At 39.1% G+C, this 23,737-nt stretch overlaps 1 protein-coding gene across 1 annotated transcript in view; it reads right to left on the bottom strand.

Annotated features, from left to right (window-relative positions):
* STAB1 (stabilin 1) overlaps nt 1-23,737 on the bottom strand; it is a gene marked incomplete at its 5' end in the record, with an annotated part of 121,696 nt that overhangs the window by 81,212 nt on the left and 16,747 nt on the right. The window contains 11 exons of the mRNA XM_081319052.1: nt 1,411-1,569; nt 1,819-1,899; nt 2,659-2,712; nt 4,965-5,078; nt 5,701-5,763; nt 7,317-7,463; nt 9,422-9,544; nt 11,798-11,886; nt 13,328-13,455; nt 22,293-22,429; nt 22,830-23,023. Of these exons, the coding sequence (XP_081175178.1) occupies nt 1,411-1,569; nt 1,819-1,899; nt 2,659-2,712; nt 4,965-5,078; nt 5,701-5,763; nt 7,317-7,463; nt 9,422-9,544; nt 11,798-11,886; nt 13,328-13,455; nt 22,293-22,429; nt 22,830-23,023 (1,289 nt within the window). The remainder of the gene's footprint in view (nt 1-1,410; nt 1,570-1,818; nt 1,900-2,658; nt 2,713-4,964; nt 5,079-5,700; nt 5,764-7,316; nt 7,464-9,421; nt 9,545-11,797; nt 11,887-13,327; nt 13,456-22,292; nt 22,430-22,829; nt 23,024-23,737) is intronic.

The following is a 23,737-nucleotide window of genomic DNA, read 5'->3' as shown; positions in this document are numbered from 1 at the left end:
TATCAGCTGTTTTAATTGACTTTTTAATTTAAATAAAACACTGGTTGCTGGGGATGAGAAATACGATTATCAAGCCATCTCTTGCTTTGCTGGATAAATTGAAGGCATTGTAGCCTTAGAAGATTTAAGTGCTTAACGCAGTAGCCTGGCAAATCAGTAACACCCAGCACTTAATTCCAGCTCAAAAGGAGCTTGCAATAAGAAAACTTGAATATTTGATTATGTCTACAGAGGGACACGTTGCTTGCTCAGATCAGCCTGACTGTGGTCCAGTCATCTCTTTAACAATTTAAGGGAAAACTGATGATTATTTGGAAAATTATACTTGCCAAATGTTTCCTTGCTCTGAGCTAAAGATTGCTCCTAAATTCCTTGAGGGTTACATATACATACCCCTCTATTTACAATACTTTTAATATAACTTCTGTAAAAAAAAAGTCAGAAATCACTGTATACTTTTGTTTCAATTGCATTGCTTTTTCTCTTTCTCACTCTCACTTTTTTGCTATTTTAAAACATTTTTTCTTTTCTCTCTCTGTACTATTAAAGAAAGCAAAAATCCAATCCAAAACAACTCTAAAGCCACTGGAGAACCCCTGCCCCATCCTACTTCATCCATCAGTTTCACTAAATGTTTTTCTTTGAGGAAAAGGGAAATGAACTTGTGTGACAAAATGTAGAGGAAATATTCAGCACAACATTATAACAAAAACAGAAACTGCTTATTTTCTACCAAGCATGCAGTATTTGTAATGCAATTTTGCATATTTATTTCTGCTGCTTAAATCGTACTAAACATTTTAAAAATTATGCTGCCCTTTTACAGCTTGTAGGTAACACCAGATGAGAAATGTTCCAATATTTTTGTAAAAAATAATAATAATAAATCTGTCCTGTAGTATCCATGGGAAGAGCTGCAATGGCTGCAACAGTGTCTATGTAAGATCAGTGTCTCGAAGCCCGGCTACTTCTCTGTATAAGCAACAGGAAGCAGATGTTTTCAGAAAGGTGCTGAATCTTTATCAAGCTAAATGGCAGAGACTGAGTCAACAGGAAAGGCTAATTCTCACAGGAAATGCAATATGGTGGCCTCTGAGGAGCCAAATGGCTTTTGAGGTTAAAAATAGCCTAGGTATAATGTGTACATAGACAAACATTCATTATCTGTTAGACTTGGAGTAAAAGGAGGAAATTCATGGGGGCGGGGGGGGGAAGCTGAATTTGCAGAAAAAGTACAGGGAGAAAATGGCTGCTAGAATTGGACTGGCGGGTCCACAAATAACCACCAGGGGAACAGACTGGGTTTGTCTTCACAGAATGTAGCCTTTTCCCATCACCCCCAGACCTTTCTATCTAATATATGTTTAAAAACAAACAAGAGAAAGAGAAAATTGGATATCCTTGGTTTACCTTCACAACTTTATAATGTACTTCATTACACTTCTTTGGCAAAATTGGGAGTATAGATGAAGGAATCAAGATACCATCCAAGGTATGAATAATACCATTTGAAGCCAAAATATTCCTTTTGTTTATCATAACCTTGGAATTATCCAACAGAATACTTCCCTGGAGCAAGAAAAAAAAAAGCATTTGCTCACTGCATTGCTAGAAGTCATCAAAATACATCTGTGTAAAGTAGACCCTGTCAAGGTATTGGGATAATTCAATATTGGAGAAAGCTATGCATAAAAATAATTTGTACATAAACCTGTCAGCTACGGTCCCTGGAATGTAGTCAGAATCATGGGCAACCTCTCCAGTCTCTCGTTAGACAGGATAGTAATATTCTAGAAATTTCAGTGTAATAGTACTTACATCGTTACTGATCTCAACTGTCAGCAATTGGTTTGCCATGGTCAGAATATGTGGCATCATTATTAGTCTTTCTACAGAGACCTGGAAAAGATTGAATTTATTCATATATTTATTTGATTTATATAGCCGCCCATCTCTCACACAATTAACATTCTCAGGCTCAGCTGTTCAGGTCTTGGACCAATATGTTCAGTTCACAGCCACTTTCATTATGGCCAGAGAATTGCTTGGGTTCCTGGTTGCTTTCTCACTAGAGGTTCACCTAGCTGAAGTCCTTCTAGTGGAGTCACAATCCTTTCCTTAACTCCATGGTCTTGATCCAAACAGGGATCCTCCCATGGTCACGTGTAATCTCTTAGACATTGATTGAGCTTACATATCACTGGCGACAGTGCAATTACTTGAGAGTAAATATTGAGAGGAAGGATGAAGGCACTTCTGCATGTTTCCAACAACCTCTTTTGCATAAAGAGGCCACGCAGAAGATTAAGATACATATTTAAAATTCAATAATTTAGCCACAAACAGTGGTTTCTTACTGGGCAAAAATGAAAACTGCCTGTTTGTTTCGATTAGTTTTAAATAAATAGATTTAGTTTAATAACTATAAATCTCTTTTGAAAAGACTTGCAGTAGCATGGCATAAATGGCATGCTTGTTCCTATTGTTCTATTTGTGCTAGTTCCCTAAAGAAAGGGACCTAGTCTTAAGCAATACATCAGACTTTAGGAGACCCTCTTGTCCATCTGCGTTTCCTTTTCACCAGTCCAAGAGTCTTGGCAAGGAGCAAATTACATGTGAAAGTGATGAAATGAACTTGGAATGCAAAAACAACCTTACCGATGCTGTGGGATAGATATGATGTTTCACAAGTTCCTGAAGCTTATTTATGCCCTAGTACAGGAAAAAAAACAATTATAAAAAATCCTTGGACTTAATGTTTGATGATTGCACAAGAGTGTGAAAATAACAATTTCGTGTGCATGTAAGTCATATTGCAAAACCAGAGTTTCTTCCTGAAGGACAGCATGACTTGTATGAATATGCCCAATTAATTTTTACTCTAAAAAGTTTGAATTTAATAAGAAGGGATTTTTGCATTGGCCAATGCAAAAGATCAGAGTGATAAAATGAAAATTAAAAGCTGCAGAAGGTTAATTCTTCAATCTATAAAGATCCTGTCTGTACTTATTACCAATCGTTCTTCCTCTACTCTGCAATTAGATTCTGACTTTCCCATTCCAATTTAAACCCCACACCTCTAAGTTTCTGTATTCTAAATCAAATCTTACATTAGCAGGAGTCTATTGTAAAAACAGTTTTACTAAGTGAGGGGAAAAGCACGTTTATATTATTTAAAATTATGCTTTGCCATTCTGCTCAATGTTACTGAAAAATGCATACAGACTGACTTTCGATTTACCTAATTAAGAGCCCATGTCTTTTAATAAAATATGCAGATATACAACATTATCCTTGCAATTTATTCTCCTGCTGCTATTATCCAGACAGTTCATTTTGTTGCAGAAAAAGCAGCAGAGAAAGACTACTGTCAAAGACTACTGAAAGCAAGAAGATTGCCCTGAAAGAAGTCAATATTGTTATCCCTTTCCACCACCAATTAAATGTGAGAGATCCATGTGTTTCCTCCATTCATTAGATCAGTGTTTCTCAGTCTCAGCACCTTGAAGATGGTTGGACTTCAAGAATTTCCTAGCCAGCCTGATGTCTACCCATCTTCAAAGAGCTTTGCATTAGATTAAAGGAAATTGATCTAATCCTTACTCTAAACATCAACCTGACTATCAGGTTAATACCCCAGAGTTTTGAGAGTATATTCAAATTGTAAAACATTTCTCCCACCCTCCAGATCTCTTTCTCCCTCTCCCTCTCTCTCACACACACAAATACACACACAAACACACACATAAACACACACACACACACAGAGAGAGAAATCTATCTATCTATCTATCTATCTATCTATCTATCTATCTATCTATCTATCTATCTATCTATCTATCTATCTATCTATCTATCTATCTATCTATCTATCTAATCATCAACTGAGAAGGTAATCTACCTCCCCCACTTCAAACCCTTGTTTTTAGTTTGTATTAATTTTTGTAATTTTAATCCATTTTATATTGATAACTGTTATTATATGTTGTTTTATCTTGATGTAAGCTTCTCAGAATTGCTTGAACTATGAGATGGGTGGCAAATAAACTTGACAAATAAATAAATATGGTTTGTATGGCTGTTCATCACAAGTTCCTGACACTGGATGGCTAACAATGTTAAAAAATATAAACACATAAAAAACCCCAGAAAAACAAAAACCACACAATAAAACAGACCTATCAGCCTCAAAATAACAACCAATGTACAGCCCAGCCCCACTTTCAAACTCTCCACCCCAATGATGCAAACAAATATCAATTACCAGTCACTATTTGAGCTGTTGAGTTTAATTTCTAAAATTATAAATAGCTTAGGGCTAAGTCATTTGATGGACTACACACAAACCTATCCATGTACTAAGATTGGCACAAGAAGTTCTCCTAAAGATACCCATACTTTTCTTCAGCATATGGGAGATGCTACTTCCTGTATTACTCTCAAACTAGAGAAGTCTCCCTTAAAAGTTGCAATTACCTTTAGTAAAACTTTGGGTTAAAATGTTCAATAGGCATAATTATTCTCCAATGTAGCAAATTCCACATCTCTCTATGCATGTGCATTTATGTTGTTCTTATATGTATACAATAAGCATATACTGTATACATATAGAGATTTAGTAACATTAAAATCTATCTCTCTATATAAAGCTTCCATTAGATATTTCACATTAGAATATTTAAATTCTGTAACGAGTAGCAGCATTCTGCACAAAACAGATACAGGATAAAATAAAAACCCATATTTACAATAATGGCTTATTGAACAAGCAATAAGTTAGATATTTTATAGAATGTTGTCCTTAAGAAGGCGTATTGTATCAATTTTTATGATTGTCCTAATTTACCAATGTTTCCTATATTGGGAAGATAAAACAATAGGCTAAATGAACCATCTATGAGTGTGATCATAATGAAAACTCATACCCTTTTAATCCTCAGACTAATTAGCTAAGATAGTTTTACCTCTGTGAAGAGATAAATTAACCTTCCATCTCTTAATTTTTCCACTGCTTCATTACTTGGGACAAACACAGTAAAAGGTCCAGGACCGTCCAAAATTGATGGAAGACCACAATTCTGTAAAATATTAAGCGCCATGGCCATTAGATAACTTTAGTGTAAAATGATTAATTAACAAAAAACATTTCTATGTGTAAATTATACTAAGCAGCTAAATAATTCAAACCAATTATACTCAGCATTCCTGATAAAGTTCCAATTCAGCCAAACTATTAAAATGGTCAAATGCTTTAAGTAGCTCACTAAGGATTACTGATTTCATCAAGATTTGGTGTGAAGAACTTTAGTTGAAAATGATCCAATGACAGATCAATTCAGATGTTCCTGAGTAAAATTTTTACACAGAGACAATGGATAGGAAGACCATTTGAAGAAAAGGAATCCTGATTCTGTTTCTTCTGTAAAGAAAGGATGGATTTATTACAATCCAAAAGCAACATTATGGAAATGAATAAATTCTTCATAAGTTTTACTAATATTTTAATGATATTTATCATCTATTATATTTAATCATCTGTTTGATCTCTTAAAAGGGAACATTTATTCTGTATCCTACTGTAGGTCATGAAAATATTAAATGTTCAAAAAGCAACACCTGCCATTTTTTTTGACAAAAAAAAGAAGAAGAAGCAGTATCAGCATTCATTTCATCCCATCTGAATATGGGAGAGATACTCACTTCTAATATTGTTTCAAATCGGCTGGAAATCTCCATGGAAGCAATAATTTCGGCAATTGTTTTCTGCAAAAACAGATGGACTAGAATGAGAAGTGGTGCCATGCACAGAAACTCATTTTAGTTTGAAACAATGTAGTTATGAAATATGTAAGTGCAAACAAATAATGTCACATCTCTCTCCTCTTTCTACTCTGTGCCATCACTACTCTACAGAAAACCTTTGAGTTGTACTCCCAATGTTTTCCCTTCCATTGAGTTCAGTAGAATTTGCTCCTTAGCAACTAAGATGACAGCACAATCTAAGTTACTAAATTCATGTGAAGCATTTGCATCCTGCATTCTGAATATCCTAAATTCAGGCACCTATGAACCAACACAGAGGATCTGAACCATAGTTCACTACAGGAGAAAAATCCACCAGAAATCATGGAGGTAAAGTAAATATTGTGCTATAATAACCTTTTGTATATAGTCACTTTCCAGTTTTGCCAATGTCTTATGGAAAAATAAACTAAATATTTTTTTTAAAAAAACTGATACAAAAAGAAACAACTGATTGTTCTCTGCAAATATTGTACATTTAGGCTTCATGGCAATTCTCTGCAAATACTTAGAGGAACTGATCCAGCAAAAAGTAATATAAGATTGCTCTATTTCTGCAAGCCCAACTGTTTTGTTTTGTTTTGTTTAAAGATGAGTGAAAAGAGATGTAAAGGGATATTGAATCAACTTGGTTTGTCCATGATGGCTTCTTAGCAACAATGCAAAGTGGATTTACCATCTTCTTCTGGGATGTTTTTTTTAACTTCCCAGTAGAGTTAGTTGAGAAAAATCTTGACATTTTGAGTAAATGATAAGTAAATATAGGAAATATAAGGTAACATAGTTCCCAGATATCTTCCATGGTTCCCATTGGTGTACAGCAAGGTTTTTATGGAGTTTCTTTCAATTATAGAGTTAGTTAGGAAGTTGTATGCTGCATAACAATGCCATATTTAGTGCCTTTGGGGCTCAAGGAGATAGCAGAGAACATTGTGAAATGGCTAACATTTTATGAGTTTACCCATCACATTGTCCCATTCCAAATCTTCCCAGGACCATTTATTAGTTTGGGAAAACTGGAGGAAATAATATTTTAAGTGATATATGCTTCCTGCTATACCTAATATTATGCAGTAGGGGTTGTGTGGATCTTTATAGCATCAAACCATTCACACAAGTCCAGTGCTATAATCTCAATGTATACATGGTTGCACTTTGACAATAAAGGTTCATTCATTCATTCAAAAAGTACTTTGGGGCTCAAGGAGGCTTTAGATAATGGGTGTCCAAATTTTGGCTTGCCTGGGTCATGCTGAGTGTTTTGGGGCCACATATAAAACATAGTTAACATATATAAATAAATTTCCTTCATTTTTAAAATATTTTATTATATCTTTTGGGGCCACAATACCAGCTATCCAGACCACCTGCAAATCGGACATGTCTGTTTTAGATTGATTCTAGGTTAGAAATACAATTGTGGCCTATACTTAAAAGCTAATTTGTTTAAGGAATTATCCCCATATACTGCCTATGACTCTGTTTTCATAAGGAAAAAAGAACATTCATCATACCTGAGCATTATCAGAGTTGTCCATGGTGTTTATTTTCCTTATTGGGTCAACAAGATGTATAATACCATTAACTGCTGGCAGATTGAAACCAATGAGGGTATAGATTTCGTTTGGAGAATCCGAGTAACTGTACCTTACAGGGGCCAGCTGGAGAGCAATACAAGGTTTTTCTATGGTAAATATTCCTCTATGATTAAGTTTTATTATCGCTTTGACATTTTATTGCAATTGTTAATACTTGTAAATGCAGTTATTGTTCTTGAATTGTAGAGTGCAGTTGGGCTTTAGATCAGGATTTAGGTTGGAGATGGCATTCGTCATTTGTACTGATGGTGGAAGAGGGGCAAGCGTGGTGCAACCATTCTTGTGCTGCTTGATCTCTCAGCAACTTTTGATACTGTCAGCCATGATTTCCTTTAGGACAAGCTTCAGTGGAGATGGGAGGCACTGTTTTACACTGGCTATCCTCCTTTCTCTGTGCCTGCTTTCAATCAGTTATGACAGGCAGGGAGAGATTGCACCCAGGGCCCCTCACTTTGGGGTTGCTACATTGTTGAGTTCTCTATCCCCTTTTGTTTAATGTTCTATTCCAGCCTATGACCGGCCTTGTTTGAATGTCAGGGACAACCCCTTTTTATAATCAACAGGCTGGAAAACCCCCAACCAAATTTATTTACAAAGAGTTCAAACAAAAGTAAAACAAAAAGTTCAAACAAGACTTAAACCAAAAGGTTGAACAAGAGTTAAACAAGAATAACAGACCAGGACTCTAGCAGAAGATCTTCAAACAGTTGCCTTCAGCAACCAGCACCTCCCACACATTCCCCTTTTATCAGCAGTCCCAAGGCGTGGCTTCTCATTGCCTTTTCCCGAGTTGCCTCATTGCTTTCCTCTGTTCTGTTCTGCTAGATTGCCTCCTGCTCCTAGCGTCCCTGAACAGAGCCAGCTGTGGATCATCTTCTTCCAATCCCTCATGCTCACACAGCTGAGTCTGAGGAGGAACAAGACGGGAGGGGCCAGGCTGAGAGTTCTGCAGTGCATCAGAACCTTCCTCTGACACCAAAGGCTCTCCAAACCCCTCCTCCTCCTCCTCTTCAGAATCATCCGACTCAGCTGCCGGAACCACAGGCTGACGCTGAATCATAACATTTAATACCTCCATGAGACTGCTGGGTTTGGAGTCAGCATCATCAATATATAAATGATACCCAGTTGTATATTTCAGTCCCTGGCTTTCCAGCAACATCCTAATCCAGCGCTCGGAGGCTGCACAGATTGGAATGGGAAGGAACAGGCTTTGTCCCTCCCCCAAATCTGGAGCTATTTTATTATTGACTCTTATCTGAGACTTCTGTACAATCTACAGGGCCATCTTGGACTCTCCTGCTCACAAAGCAGATAGAGGAGGCGGCTTTTGCAGAGCCACATCTTATATATCAATGGATCATATAGTAATTCATGCCCTAATCACTATACTATTGGGCTCTAGATGTTCTGGAATATGCCCATAATCCATTAAACTCTCAAGCCCCCTCAGACCCTAATCCTAGAGAAGACAGACTGAACTCAGCAATGGAGTCAAAGAGCTCAGGAAGGTTAGTACAACAACAACAATCCCAAATAATCCCTAGAGCCTGACCTAATGAATGGAATCTCACATCTGGTGACTTATGTAACAGTGCCCTTGAAAACCATAAGAAATTTCTAAATGATGATTGCCACATCTCCACCTTTGCCCTTGGACTTTGGCTGATGCCACATCTGAAACTCACCTGGAATATCTCTGAAAGGGCTACCCATCCTCACCAAACAGGCTCCTGGATATAATGTTTGAATTAAATCATTGAAATATAATTGTGATATTGAGTATAATAATTGTAAAGGAAAACATTAGACACTTTTCCTTGGGCTATTTAAAACTGACTTAAAATTTCACAAAGGAAAGAAGGAAGGAAGGAAGGAAGGAAGGAAGGAGGGAGGGAGGGAGGGAGGGAGGGAAGGAAGGAAGGAAGGAAGGACGGAAGGAAGGAAGGAAGGAAGAGACAAACATGTATTTTGAACTATAGCTTTATTTGTAGAATCTCAGGTCTGTAAAAAATATTTACCGCTTCATGAAATACCCCTTTATGTCCAGATAATGTCCAAAAATACCCAGTGTTGTGCATATCTTTTATCAAGTGCTGCCCAGGTATTATATGCTTCCTGCAGAATTCCTGTGCATATCTGACCTTCATGGAGAGGAGATAAAAATCAAAAAGCATTACTCTGTATGCAGCAAGTTGAATATAATATTTTTAATTTCACTGTACAAAAATGTACTAATATATAATGTTCCATATAAGTTTTGTAATGATATCAAGCACTTTATCCAAAATTAGACCAAATAACTTATGATGATGTATATTGACTCATTTCTCTATTTTTTACTCTCCTTTAATTCATTATTTTATTTCTTTTTAAAATAACACATGTAGATGACAACTGCATTTCAAAGTTTTTTTATGGTACTATCCTTTTTTGTCTTTAGATGAGTTTTGAGGTCACTTTTAAAATAATAAAATATAATCACTGTGAATCTCTAGCATATATAAAATATAACTGAGACAGCTATTCTATACATTAGCATTTTTGACAGTGTTGTGACCCCTGGCAGGGCAGCGTCACAAGACATTGGATGGAGATTCACCTTACAAATGAAGGCAAATATTCCAGGATAATGATGCAAGATTGAATCTGGATCGGTCACCGGAACTAGACATTTATTTATTTATTTATTTATTATTTATTAATTTAATTTATATACCGCCCTTCTCCCGAAGGACTCAGGGCAGTGAACAGGGCAATACATAAAAACTAGATACAAAAATTAAAAATTATTAAAAAGTAATTAAACAATGCCCATAATAAATTAATACAAATTAAAAATTGAAGTCCATTTATAAAAATCCCACCCCGTCCCATCAGGCCAGGCCAGCTTGTTTAAAGAGATGGGTTTTAAGATCGCGCCGGAAGGAGCAGAGATCGGGCGCCATCCGGAGCTCGACCGGAAGATGGTTCCATAAATCCGGTGCACCCACAGAGAACGCCCTCCCCCTGGGGGCCACCAATCGGCATTCTTTGACCGGTGGCACCCTGAGGAGGCCCTCTCTGTGGGAGCGTACTGGGCGGAGGGAAGTTGATGCCGGCCGCAGGTGCTCCCCAAGGTATTCCGGACCCATGCCATGTAGGGCTTTGTAGGTCATTACTAACACCTTGAACCTCACTCGGAAGACAACTGGAAGCCAATGCAGCTCGCGGAGCAGAGGTGTGACATGGGAGTATCGGGAAACTCCCAATACAACTCTCACGGCTGCATTCTGTACCAGTTGGAGCCTCCGAGTGGTCTTCAAGGGTTTACTCTTCCAAGCTTTTGGACTCATGCTAGAGCCCATCTTTAGGGAACTTCTCTCTATAGGAATACGTGCTTTGGGTTATTCTGTGAGTCATGTTTATGTGGTACCTTTCTATTGGCTGATTGGTGTGTTGATGGCTGCCAATTGGCTGTTTCCTTGTGCTGTCAAGCTCTTAAGTACCTGATAAGCTGGTGGTAAATCAGCACTCCTGTTAACTGACCAGGGGCCCATTTCCCAGGCTTCAATAATTTCCCTGGCTATCTTTGTGCCTGCATGGCCAACAATCTTAATAGCTGCAAAATTAAATGTGTGTCCTTGCTCATTGTAATGTGAGGCTACCAATGAGTTCGAGTCTCCTTGTCTGATTGCTTGCTTGTGTTCTTTCAATCTGGTGGTTAACTTCTTCCTGTTTGTCCTGCATAGTCAAAGGGGCAATCCAAACAGGGGATCCAGTAGATTACATTGGAAGTATCTCCCACCTCCAAGCAATCTTTACAATGAACAATTTGTCCTCGTATGGCAGTCTCTGGGCAGTGTGTATTGCCCACTTGCAGATCTCGGAAGCTGCGTTCTACTGCTTCCAAAATATTTTTGATGGATGGCAGGGTGTGCCATATGGTCTTTTATTTTCTTTTTTCTTTTCTCTCCTTTGTGTTTTCTGCAGGCATCTTGTATGCTTATGCTTGAATTGTTCATGTAGGTACCTTCTCTCCAGTTATTTAGCTTCCTGGGTATTACAGTGGGTTCTCACTCTGCCGTATACTGTAGTGTTCTGACAGAGCTCTTTTTGTGTCACAGTGGATGGTTACTGTTGAAACTAAGAATGTGTGGAGTGTTGGTGGCCTTATGATAAACTGTGATTTCTAGGCTTCACCTTCTTTGCAAGTTCTGCAAATAATTATCCCTCTATCTCTCCCTTCCCCTCCATTGTAATTGTCTCTGAAAAACAAATGCAGTGAGTAAAAATACCAAATGAAAAGAGCACAAAGCTTTATGGAACTGATAATCCTACTCAAGAAGGACTGTGGTAGTTTTACTTCAGACACAAATACCAGGGGTAATAAAGTAATAAGAGGTAAGAGTACTTACACTGAAGTTAAATTGAGGATAGATGAATCCATTAGGCACAAGTACCGTGAAAGGCCCATAGTTCTCCAGGATTAATGAACAACCCATATCTGTTAAAAAATCCATACCACATATTCATTTAAATAAAAACCTGAATATCATAAATAATCATACATATTACTGGAAGCATTTTCCTTAACAGAATATACGTCCTATTTGCAATGCCTTCAGCTAGATGTGGGGGTTGAAGTTTTTATGAAGACATCTTCATTATATTTCTGTTTCTATCCCCTACTTGGGCAACTCTGAACTGGATATTGAGAGGTTGAGGGAGACATTTAACTCTTCCTCAATACCTTACTATATATTCCCAATCAACACTAGCCACCCAGCTGCTACTTGCCAGACCAGGAAACAGATGCAAGTACTTACCTATTTTCCACAAAAAGGGAAGCAAAGATAGAGCATATACTTAATTTCCCATTTTAATATGTAAGTCTACTATATTCATGGTTAGAAAAGTCTTTTAGGTATATTTGGAATCTGTATTGAATTTAGTTTATTAATATAATATTAAAGTATATTTAGCATTTACATCCATCCTGAAAGGAAAGGAAAAACCCACCAAAAGTTTTTAGCATCCTTAGATATCAAGACTTCTTTTTAAGGACAATTAAAAAAAAGTTAGGAGACCTAGCTATGGCATCCCAATATATTTTCTTGTTTAGCTACAAATAAGAGAGACAGCTAGCTGAATTTCATTCTTCCTTGTTCTGAAATTTATACTTTATATGAACTAGGGAGGGATAAAATGTTATCAGTCTCAAATCTCTTCATGCCAACAAGAGATCTAAGTCCAGCCCACCTTGAATCCCATAGACTCTTATCTACCACCAATTTTCGTTAACTCTCTCTGTTTCCCCGAAAATAAGACAGGGTCTTATTTATTTATTTTTTGCCTCCAAAAGAGGCACAGATCTTATTTTCGGGGTGGGGGTGGTGTCTTACTCACCTTCAGCACTGACAGCCCAGCCCAGCCGGCCCACTTCTTCTGGCTGCGAGGTAAGTGGGTGCGGGACACATAGGGCCGATCCATCCCCCCACCCCCACCCTAATTTGATTTTTAAGTATGTGCCTTGCCCCAAAACTAGGGCTTATTTTCGGGGTAGGGCTTATATTAGGCCCACCCCAAAAAATCAATCTAGGGCTTATTTTCAGGGTAGGCCTTATACTTTTGGGGAAAAAGGGTATTAGTAGTTCAGAATGTTTTAGAGAGTGATAGCTTGCAACAAACCTATATTCATTTGAATCGCCTTGGGTCCTGATTTCCTGGACTTGGCATTGTTAATTCTTTTATCAGGTAACAAGCTAATTTAATCAATGCTGTTACCCTTTAAGTAAAAACATCTGCCATGAGTATAGTAGGATTCTTCCCATTTACAGTAACAATATGTATTCAAAGATATCAACCTGAAACAACTAGAATATTTTAATTATTTTCTACCAGATTGCAGTTATGTATAGCTAAATTCACTCAGAAAAGAAAGTTACCAAACAGTTTCACTGCATCCTTCAAACGATTGAAAAATTTTCCTATTTTATTTTTCTTAATGATTTCACTCAGGAGAGTTTTGTAACAGGAACCTCCAACTTCCATTTCTTCCTTTTGGCAGATGCAGCTGAACACAAGAAGGTAATATAAGATGAGATTTGGGCAACTGCTTCATTATTAAGTGTTTCACAACCAATTCACATTAATTTAGGAATTATTTAGGAGCTACAGTTTTACTCCTTTAGTAAAGGGAACACCAGAAAATATAGACTTATTCAAATATTTACATGCAGGGATACAGATCTGTCACTTCAATTAATATAGGAGTAGTTTGAAAAAGAAACAGAACAAAATTCTCAGTTGCAAATGACATCAATAATATCAAGATCATTCTGGGCATGTACAGGTAGTCATCAACTTACAGCCATTCATTTAGTGACCAATCAAAGTTACAACGGCACTGAAAAAATTGAGTTACAATCGTTTTTCATACCTATGACTATTGCGTCTTCATGGTCACATGATCAAAATTCAGATGCTTGCCAGCTGACTCACATTTATGACAGTTGCAGTGTCAGGGGGTCATATGACACCTTTTGTGACCTTCAGACAAGCACAGTCAATGGGGAAGCCAGATTGACTTAATGAAGTGTTACTAACTGCAGTGATTCATTTACTAACGGTGGCAAGAAAGGTTGTAAAATGAGGCAAAACTCACGTAACAATTGTCTTGCTTAGCAATATAAATTTTGGGCTTAGTTGTAGTCATAAGTCAAAGATTACCTGTAGTGACAAAAGGCTTGGAAAATGCCAATATCAATCTTCCTCATTTGTGCCATTCCGATCATGTTAAGCTTCAAATCCAGTGTTGTTTGAGTATTACAGGAGTAAAAGTCCAACATATCTGAGTATCATATTGGGGAAGGCAGCCCTACTTCCTATCTGAATTTGTCAAATGTCTTTCTTTCTTACACCTACATATGTACAATGGGACATTAATAATATTGCCATTCCACGCTGGGAAAGATGCAATCTCTGAACATCAATTTTATGGGGAAAATGTAATTTTTGTAAAACCTGAAATAGCAGAGTAGAGTTTACTTGGTATCTAAAAATCCAGGTTAGAAGGAGGGTAATACAATGCTCAAGATGGCTGACGACCACTGGATTTGCATACAATTCCAAGGAAAGCATATGGTTTTCAAAATATTTCCAAGACAATGATTGCCCATTTTAAAAGTGGGTACTACTGATATTCCCCCTTCATGGATTACTGCCTTGTCGTGGCGAAGGGGCTTGCGTAATTCAATGAAGCTATGAGCTATGCCGTGCAGGGCCACCCAAGACGGACAGGTCATAGCTAAGAGTTCTGACAAAACGTGATCCACTGGAGAAGGAAATGGCAACCCACTCCAGTATCTTTGCCATGAAAACCCTATGGACAGTACCAAAAGGCAAAACGATATGACGCTGGAAGATGAGCCCCTCAGGTCGGAAGGCGTCCAATATGCTACTGGGGAAGAGCAGAGGGCTAGTACTAGTAGCGCCAGAAAGAATGAAGCGACTGGGCCAAAGCCGAAAGGACGCTCAGCTGTGGATATGTCTGGTGGTGAAAGGAAAGTCCGATGCTGTAAAGATTTTTTCTCCATAGGAACCTGGAATGTAAGATCCATGAATCAAGGAAAGCTGGACATGGTCAAACAAGAGATGACAAGACTGAACATCGACATCTTAGGTATCAGCGAACTAAAATGGACAGGAATGGGTGAATTTAATTCAGATGACCATCAGGTATACTACTGCGGGCAAGAATCCCTCAGAAGAAATGGAGTAGCCTTCATAGTCAATAAAAGAGTAGGAAAATCAATACTGGGATACAATCCTCAAAATGTCAGAATGATCTCAGTTCGAATCCAAGGCAAACCATTCAATATCACAGTAGTCCAAGTCTATGCCCCAACCACCAGTGCTGAAGAGGATGAAATTGACCGGTTCTATGAAGCCCTACAGCACCTTATAGAAGTAACACCAAAAAATGATGTCCTTATCATCATGGGGGATTGGAATGCTAAAGTAGGAAGCCAAAAGATAACTGGAATAACAGGCAAGTTTGGCCTTGGAGTACAAAATGAAGCAGGGCACAGGCTGATAGAATTTTGTCAAGAGAATACGATGGTCATAGCAAACACTCTTTTCCAACAACCCAAGAGACGGCTCTACACATGGACATCACCAGACGGTCAACACAGAAATCAGATTGACTATATGCTCTGCAGCCAAAGATGGAGAAGCTCTATACAGTCGGTAAAAACAAGACCAGGAGCTGACTGTGGCTCAGACCATGAGCTTCTCCTTGCAAAGTTTAGGCTTAAACTGAAGAAAGTAGGGAAAAGCACTAGGCCACTCAGGTATGAATTAAATCATATCCCTGTTGAATATACAGTAGAGGTGACAAATAGATTTAAGGAATTAGATCTGATAGACAGAGTGCCTGAAGAACTATGGACAGAGGTTCGCGACATTGTACAACAGGTAGCAACCAAAACCATCCCAAAGAAAAAGAAATGCAAGAAAGCAAAATGGCTGTCTGAGGAAGCTTTGCAAATAGCTGAGGAAAGGAGGGAAGCGAAAGGCAAGGGAGAAAAACATAGATATGCCCAATTGAATGCAGAATTCCAGAGAATAGCTAGAAGAGATAAGAATGCCTTCTTAAATGAACAGTGCAAAGAAATAGAAGAAAACAATAGAATAGGGAGGACCAGAGATCTTTTCAAGAAAATTGGAGAGATGAAGGGAACGTTTCATGCAAAAATGGGCATGATAAAGGACCAAAATGGCAGGGACCTAACAGAGGCAGAAGAGATTAAGAAGAGGTGGCAAAATTACACAGAAGAACTATACAAGAATGAGCTTAACGTCCCAGATAATCACAATGAGGTGGTCACTGACCTCGAGCCAGACATCCTAGAATATGAGGTGAAGTGGGCCTTAGAAAAGCTGAGCAACAACAAAGCTAGTGGAGGTGACAGTATTCCAGCTGAGCTATTCAAAATCTTAAAAGACAGTGCAGTAAAAGTGCTACACTCAATTTGCCAGCAAATTTGGAAAACTCAACAGTGGCCACAGGATTGGAAAAGATCAGTTTACATTCCAATTCCAAAGAAAGGCAGTGCCAAAGAATGTTCAAACTATCGCACCATTGCACTCATTTCTCATGCTAGTAAAGTCATGCTTAAAATCCTACAAGCTAGACTTCAGCAGTATGTGGATCGAGAACTACCAGAAGTACAGGCAGGATTTCGAAGAGGCAGAGGAACTAGAGATCAAATTGCCAACATACGCTGGATCATGGAGAAAGCTAGGGAGTTCCAGAAAAACATCTACTTCTGCTTCATTGACTATGCTAAAGCCTTTGATTGTGTGGATCATAACAAACTGTGGCAAGTTCTTAAAGAGATGGGAGTACCAGACCATCTTATTTGTCTCTTGAGAAACCTATATGCGGGTCAAGAAGCAACAGTGAGAACTGGACACGGAACCACTGATTGGTTCAAAATTGGGAAAGGAGTCCGGCAAGGCTGTATACTGTCGCCCTGCCTATTTAACTTATATGCAGAGCACATCATGAGAAAGGCAGGGCTAGATGAATCAAAAGTTGGAATTAAGATTGCCGGAAGAAATATCAACAACCTAAGATACGCAGATGATACCACTCTAATGGCAGAAAGTGAAGAAGAACTAAAGAGCCTCTTGTTGCGGGTGAAGAAGGAGAGTGCAAAACTTGGGTTGAAACTTAACATTAAGAAAACCAAGATCATGGCATCCGGCCCTCTCAATTCCTGGCAAATAGATGGGGAAGAAATGGAGGTAGTGACAGATTTTGTTTTCCTGGGCTCCAAGATCACTGCAGATGGGGACTGCAGCCAAGAAATTAAAAGACGCTTGCTCCTGGGGAGGAAAGCCATGGCAAATCTAGACAGCACACTAAAAAGCAGAGACATCACCCTGTCAACAAAAGTGCGTATAGTCAAGGCTATGGTCTTCCCAGTTGCAATGTATGGCAGTGAAAGTTGGACCATAAGAAAGGCTGAGCGCCAAAGAATTGAGGCCTTTGAACTATGGTGCTGGAGAAGACTCCTGCGAGTCCCTTGGACCGCAAGGCGATCAAACCGGTCAGTCCTAGAGGAGATCAATCCTGACTGCTCTTTAGAAGGCCAGATCCTGAAGCTAAAACTCAAATACTTTGGCTACCTAATGAGAAGGAAGGACTCACTGGAGAAGAGCCTAATGCTGGGAAAGATCGAGGGCAATAGAAGAAGGGGACGACAGAGAATGAGGTGGCTGGATGGAGTCACTGAAGCAGTAGGCGTGAGCTTAAATGGACTCCAGAAGATGGTAGAAGACAGGAAGGCCTGGAGGAATGTTGTCCATAGGGTCGCGATGGGACGGACACGACTTCGCAGCTAACAACAACAACTACTGATATTCACAACTAAAGAATGACATAATTGAGCTAATCTTCAAAGGAGAAGCACCATTCTTCTGTTGCAATCTAGTGGATCTCAATGAGGCTTGAATGAAGTTGCCACTTGAACAATTTTGCTCCGCATGATGATCATAGAAAGGCCAAAATAGAAAAATACCTTTCTCAAGGAGAAACATTGCAGACTGCCTTCCAGGTATTGGCTTCTAATATTGGAAATTAAGACTTTCTTTCTTTCATATTTTCATCAATAGAGGATCAGCAGCTTTCCAGTACAAGCTACTAAAGCCTGCTGCTTTCAATAAATAATAGATACATTTTAGGAATGTTGACATATTTGCAGCTATTGCCATACTGTATCAAGCATATAATTTGAGTAAGTTTACAGTGGGGATTCCCAAGTCTAAAATAGCTGCCATCAATATTCATTGTGTTCAAAAAATACCCCCTTCTATTTTTGGATATTTTTTCAATATACTGATTTGTATTATTTGTAATTTGAAAACATATATTAGGCAAGCTTGTGTTTCAGATAAAGTGCTAATACTTTGGGATGTATTGCTAGGGCTGGGAATACAATACGTCAATGGACCATAAATCCCACCAGTTCTAGCTAGCATAGGCTGATCACGGATGAGTGAGTTAATGTCCAGCAACTGGAATTCCATAGACACCCTAATGCTACTCTACTTCTACTCTAATCACACATCTCCAGGAGTTGTGGTAGTTACTTTGGAATGTCAGAGTCTCTTGGCCTTACTTAATGGGTTGTTAACAGCCTCTGATGGCTCCAAATACATGCAAATTAGAATTTGTCTTCTGTAAATTCAATATGATCAGAGATGCAGTAATGAGGAAAGAGGCAAGTTAAGAATTTACTTGTTGTTGTTGTTGTTAGCTGCGAAGTCGTGTCCGACTCATTGCGACCCTATGGACAACGTTCCTCCAGGCCTTCCTGTCCACTACCATCTTCTGGAGTCCATTTAAGCTCACGCCTACTGCTTCAGTGACTCCATCCAGCCACCTCATTCTCTGTCATCCCCTTCTTCTATTGCCCTCAATCTTTCCCAGCATTAGGCTCTTCTCCAGTGAGTCCTTCCTTCTCATTAGGTGGCCAAAGTATTTGAGTTTTAGCTTCAGGATCTGGTCTTCTAAAGAGCAGTCAGGGTTGATCTCCTCTAGGACTGACCGGTTTGATCACCTTGCAGTCCAAGGGACTCACAGGAGTCTTCTCCAGCACCATAGTTCAAAGGCCTCAATTCTTTGGCGCTCAGCCTTTTTTATGGTCCAACTTTCACTGCCATACATTGCAACTGGGAAGACCATAGCCTTGACTATACACACTTTTGTTGACAGGGTGATGTCTCTGCTTTTTAGTGTGCTGTCTAAGTTTGCCATTGCTTTCCTCTCCAGGAGCAAGCGTCTTTTAATTTCTTGGCTACAGTCCCCATCTGCAGTGATCTTGGAGCCCAGGAAAATAAAATCTCTCACTACCTCCATTTCTTCCCCATCAATTTGTCGGGAATTGAGAGGGTCGGATGCCATGATCTTGGTTTTCTTAATGTTAAGTTTCAACCCAAGTTTTGCACTCTCCTTCTTTACCCACAACAAGAGGCTCTTTAGTTCTTCTTCACTTTCTGCTATTAGAGTGGTATCATCTGCGTATCTTAGGTTGTTGATATTTCTTCCGGCAATCTTAATTCCAACTTTTGATTCCTCTAACCCTGCCTTTCTCATGATGTGCTCTGCATATAAGTTAAATAGGCAGGGTGACAGTATACAGCCTTGCTGGACTCCTTTCCCAATTTTGAACCAATCAGTGGTTCCGTGTCCAGTTCTCACTGTTGCTTCTTGGCCCACATATAGGTTTCTCAAGAGACAAATAAGATGGTCTGGTACGCCCATCTCTTTAAGAACTTGCCACAGTTTGTTATGATCCACACAATCAAAGGCTTAACATAGTCAATGAAGCAGAAGTAGATGTTTTTCTGGAACTCCCTAGCTTTCTCCATGATCCAATGTATGTTGGCAATTTGATCTCTAGTTCCTCTGCCTTTTCGAAATCCTGCCTGTACTTCTGGTAGTTCTCGGTCCACATACTGCTGGAGTCTAGCTTGTAGGATTTTAAGCATAACTTTACTAGCATGAGAAATGAGTGCAATGGTGCGGTAGTTTGAACATTCTTTGGCACTGCCTTTCTTTGGAATTGGAATGTAAACTGATCTTTTCCAATCCTGTGGCCACTGTTGAGTTTTCCAAATTTGGTGGCAAATTGAGTGTAGCAATTTTACTGCATCGTCTTTTAAGATTTTGAATAGCTCAGCTGGAATACTGTCACCTCCACTAAGCTTTGTTGTTGCTCAGCTTTTCTAAGGCCCACTTCACTTCACATTTTAGGGTGTCTGGCTTGAGGTCAGTGACCACCTCCTTGTGATTATCAGGGACATTAAGCTCATTCTTGTATAGTTCTTCTGTGTAATTTTGCCACCTCTTCTTAATCTCTTCTGCCTCTGTTAGGTCCCTGCCATTTTGGTCCTTTATCATGCCCATTTTTGCATTAAACGTTCCCTTCATCTCTCCAATTTTCTTGAAAAGATCTCTGGTCCTCCCTTTTCTATTGTTTTCTTCTATTTCTTTGCACTGTTCATTTAAGAAGGCATTCTTATCTCTTCTAGCTATTCTCTGGAATTCTGCATTCAATTGGGTGTATCTTTCTTTTTCTCCCTTGCCTTTCGCTTCCCTCCTTTCCTTAGCTATTTGCAAAGCTTCCTCAGACAGCCATTTTGCTTTCTTGCATTTCTTTTTCTTTGGGATGGTTTTGGTTGCTACCTCTTGTACAATGTTGCAAACCTCTGTCCATAGTTCTTCAGGCACTCTGTCTATCAGATCTAATTCCTTAAATCTATTTTTCACCTCTACTGTATATTCAACAGGGATATGATTTAATTCATACCTGAGTGGCCTAGTACTTTTTCCTACTTTCTTCAGTTTAAGCCTAAACTTTGCAATGAGAAGCTCATGGTCTGAGCCACAGTCAGCTCCTGGTCTTGTTTTTACTGACCGTATAGAGTTTCTCCATCTTTGGCTGCAGAGCATATAGTCAATCTGACTTCTGTGTTGACCGTCTGGTGATGTCCATGTGTAGAGCCGTCTCTTGGGTTGTTGGAAAAGAGTGTTTGCTATGACCATCGTATTCTCTTGACAAAATTCTATCAGCCTGTGCCCTGCGTCATTTTGTACTCCAAGGTCAAACTTGCCTGCTATTCCGGTTATCTTTTGGCTTCCTACTTTAGCATTCCAATCCCCCATGATGATAAGGACATCATTTTTGGTGTTAGTTCTATAAGGTGCTGTAGGGCTTCATAAACTGGTCAATTTCATCCTCTTCAGCACTGGTGGTTGGGGCATAGACTTGGACTACTGTGATATTGAATGGTTTGCCTTGAATTCGAACTGAGATCATTCTGTCATTTTGAGGATTGTATCCCAGCATTGCTTTTCCTACTCTTTTATTGACTATGAAGGCTACTCCATTTTCTCTGAGGGATTCTTGCCCGCAGTAGTATACCTGATGGTCATCTGAATTAAATTCACCCATTCCTGTCCATTTTAGTTCGCTGATGCCTAAGATGTCAATGTTCAGTCTTGTCATCTCTTTTTTGACCACGTCCAGCTTTCCTTGATTTATGGATCTTACATTCCAGGTTCCTATGGAGAAAAAATCTTTACAGCATCGGACTTTCCTTTCACCACCAGACACATCCACAGCTGAGCGTCCTTTTGGCTTTGGCCCAGTCGCTTCATTCTTTCTGGCGCTACTAGTACTAGCCCTCTGCTCTTCCCCAGTAGCATATTGGACGCCTTCCGACCTGAGGGGCTCATCTTCCAGCGTCATATCGTTTTGCCTTTTGGTACTGTCCATGGGGTTTTCATGGCAAAGATACTGGAGTGGGTTGCCATTTCCTTCTCCAGTGGATCACGTTTTGTCAGAACTCTCTGTTATGACCTTTCCATCTTGGGTGGCCCTGCACGGCATAGCTCATAGCTTCATTGAATTACGCAAGCCCCTTCGCCACGACAAGGCAGTAATCCACGAAGGGGAAAGAATTTACTTACTTATTTGCTATAAATTATATTTCACCCGTGTAATTATCCCTTTTTGATAGAAAACTGGGAAAAAGGAAAGACAGAAGTACTGTAGATGGTGGTTGTGATCATGGATCTTCTACCTACCCTGTCTGATCTGAGGTTTTTAGGAGAAAAATAGGATAAAACACTTAACAGAAAATTAACACATGTATCAAGAAGTACATTTCACTGGGAACTAGCCCTTCGCACGCACGCACGCACGCACGCACACAAACACACACACCTAAAATAGAAAACATGTAACCAGACTTCTGAATTTAGCATTATAGCAAACAACAGAGATCCAGAATAGCTTCTATATTGAATTCATGCTGGGCTTCTGAATTACTTACTTGAAAGACCCATCAGGGGTCATTTCACACCTTTTTACACTGCTGTCACAAAAATACCTTGAACATTCATTGGTCAATATGCATTCATATGTCCCGTAATTTTTCCTTTGCATTCCTGCTTTGCATTCGCAATTTGCCTGTGAAAATAGAAAGAATACTAGTAACAATTCCTTAGGCTCCATGCAAGGCTTTAAAGGTAATAACCAACACTTCAAATAATAACATTAAAAAATCAGTACCAACCAAAGTCAAAATGGGATCTAGACTCAATATGCAAACTTAAGCAAAAATATTATGAAATAAACATGAAAGGTTTTTACCAAATATTAAATGAATGAACAAGCAGCAGGCACCAGGATCCTGATACATAACATTATTAAACAAAGGGATTCAGAGTGCATCACCTCTGTTGGCATGTACCTGCTAAGCAGAAACCATGGGAGATAGGAGAGCCCTCAAATAACTTGGTCTTATTTCTAACTGTCTGCTTTCATACATGGCTGTTACAATCAAAGTACACTGCAAGACACCATTTACCTTCCCTCCTCCATTGTTAATACAGTTGGTATGTATAGGGCAGCCACCATTATTGAAAAGACAGGGATTCCTGACTTGGCACACTCTCCCATTTCCTTGGTATTCCTCAGCACAAACGCACTGATATTTGGTTTCCCCAACAGTCTTGCAAACAGCATGTGGGGAACACGGAAAGGAGTTACAGGGATCCTGGGCTGAAAATAAAGTAAATGAGAAATATTCAGAACTATAATAATGCAAAGCCAGCTTTCAATAATACTAGGTTCTGTATCGGAAGAATCAAGCCTTTACCAACCAGAGAAATTAGCTGTATCTTAAGCTGAAAGCAATTCCCGAACTCTGACTATATGATTCTCCAGACACCCAAAGACTATAATGCTCAAACATGGAAGCAAAGCCTGTAATATCCAATCGATTTTCTCCATCATGTAGGATTTACCTCTTTATGTTTGTTTTTTTAAAAATCCATTTATATCCCGCCCTTCTCCGAAGACTCAGGGCAGCTTACAAGCTTTAAAACACTGGGAGCTGGGGTCAGGTCTACCTTAAAACCATTGGCCTAAATCAGACCCAAGCCCAAATATATAATCCAATCCTTTATTTGCTTACACCTAATGGCCAGAATCTTGCCAAATTAAAGATCTTCTAACCTAACAGATCTAGAATGTAGCTACCCTGAACCTCTTTCTCCCTCCCCATCTCCCTCCAGCTCAGGATTGCAGCCTCTTAATTTGGGCTTCTCTCTGCCCAAAATCTTTTCTTCTGCTTCTCCAGATGCATATTCCTCTGCATGTCTTTCTCCAGAACAAATGGGAATACTTAGCCCATTTTGGCTGATCTCAAAAAAGTCAGGCTAAATTAGACCTGCTTGCTCACTAATTTATTTATCTGCAATCTAAGCTACTCCC

This window comes from Vipera berus (genome assembly GCF_964194415.1).
Source record: "Vipera berus genome assembly, chromosome: 2".
In the NCBI taxonomy this organism is placed as follows: domain Eukaryota; kingdom Metazoa; phylum Chordata; class Lepidosauria; order Squamata; family Viperidae; genus Vipera; species Vipera berus.
The sequence above is the reverse complement of the archived record's forward strand: the minus strand, read 5'-3'. Positions and strand labels throughout refer to the sequence as shown.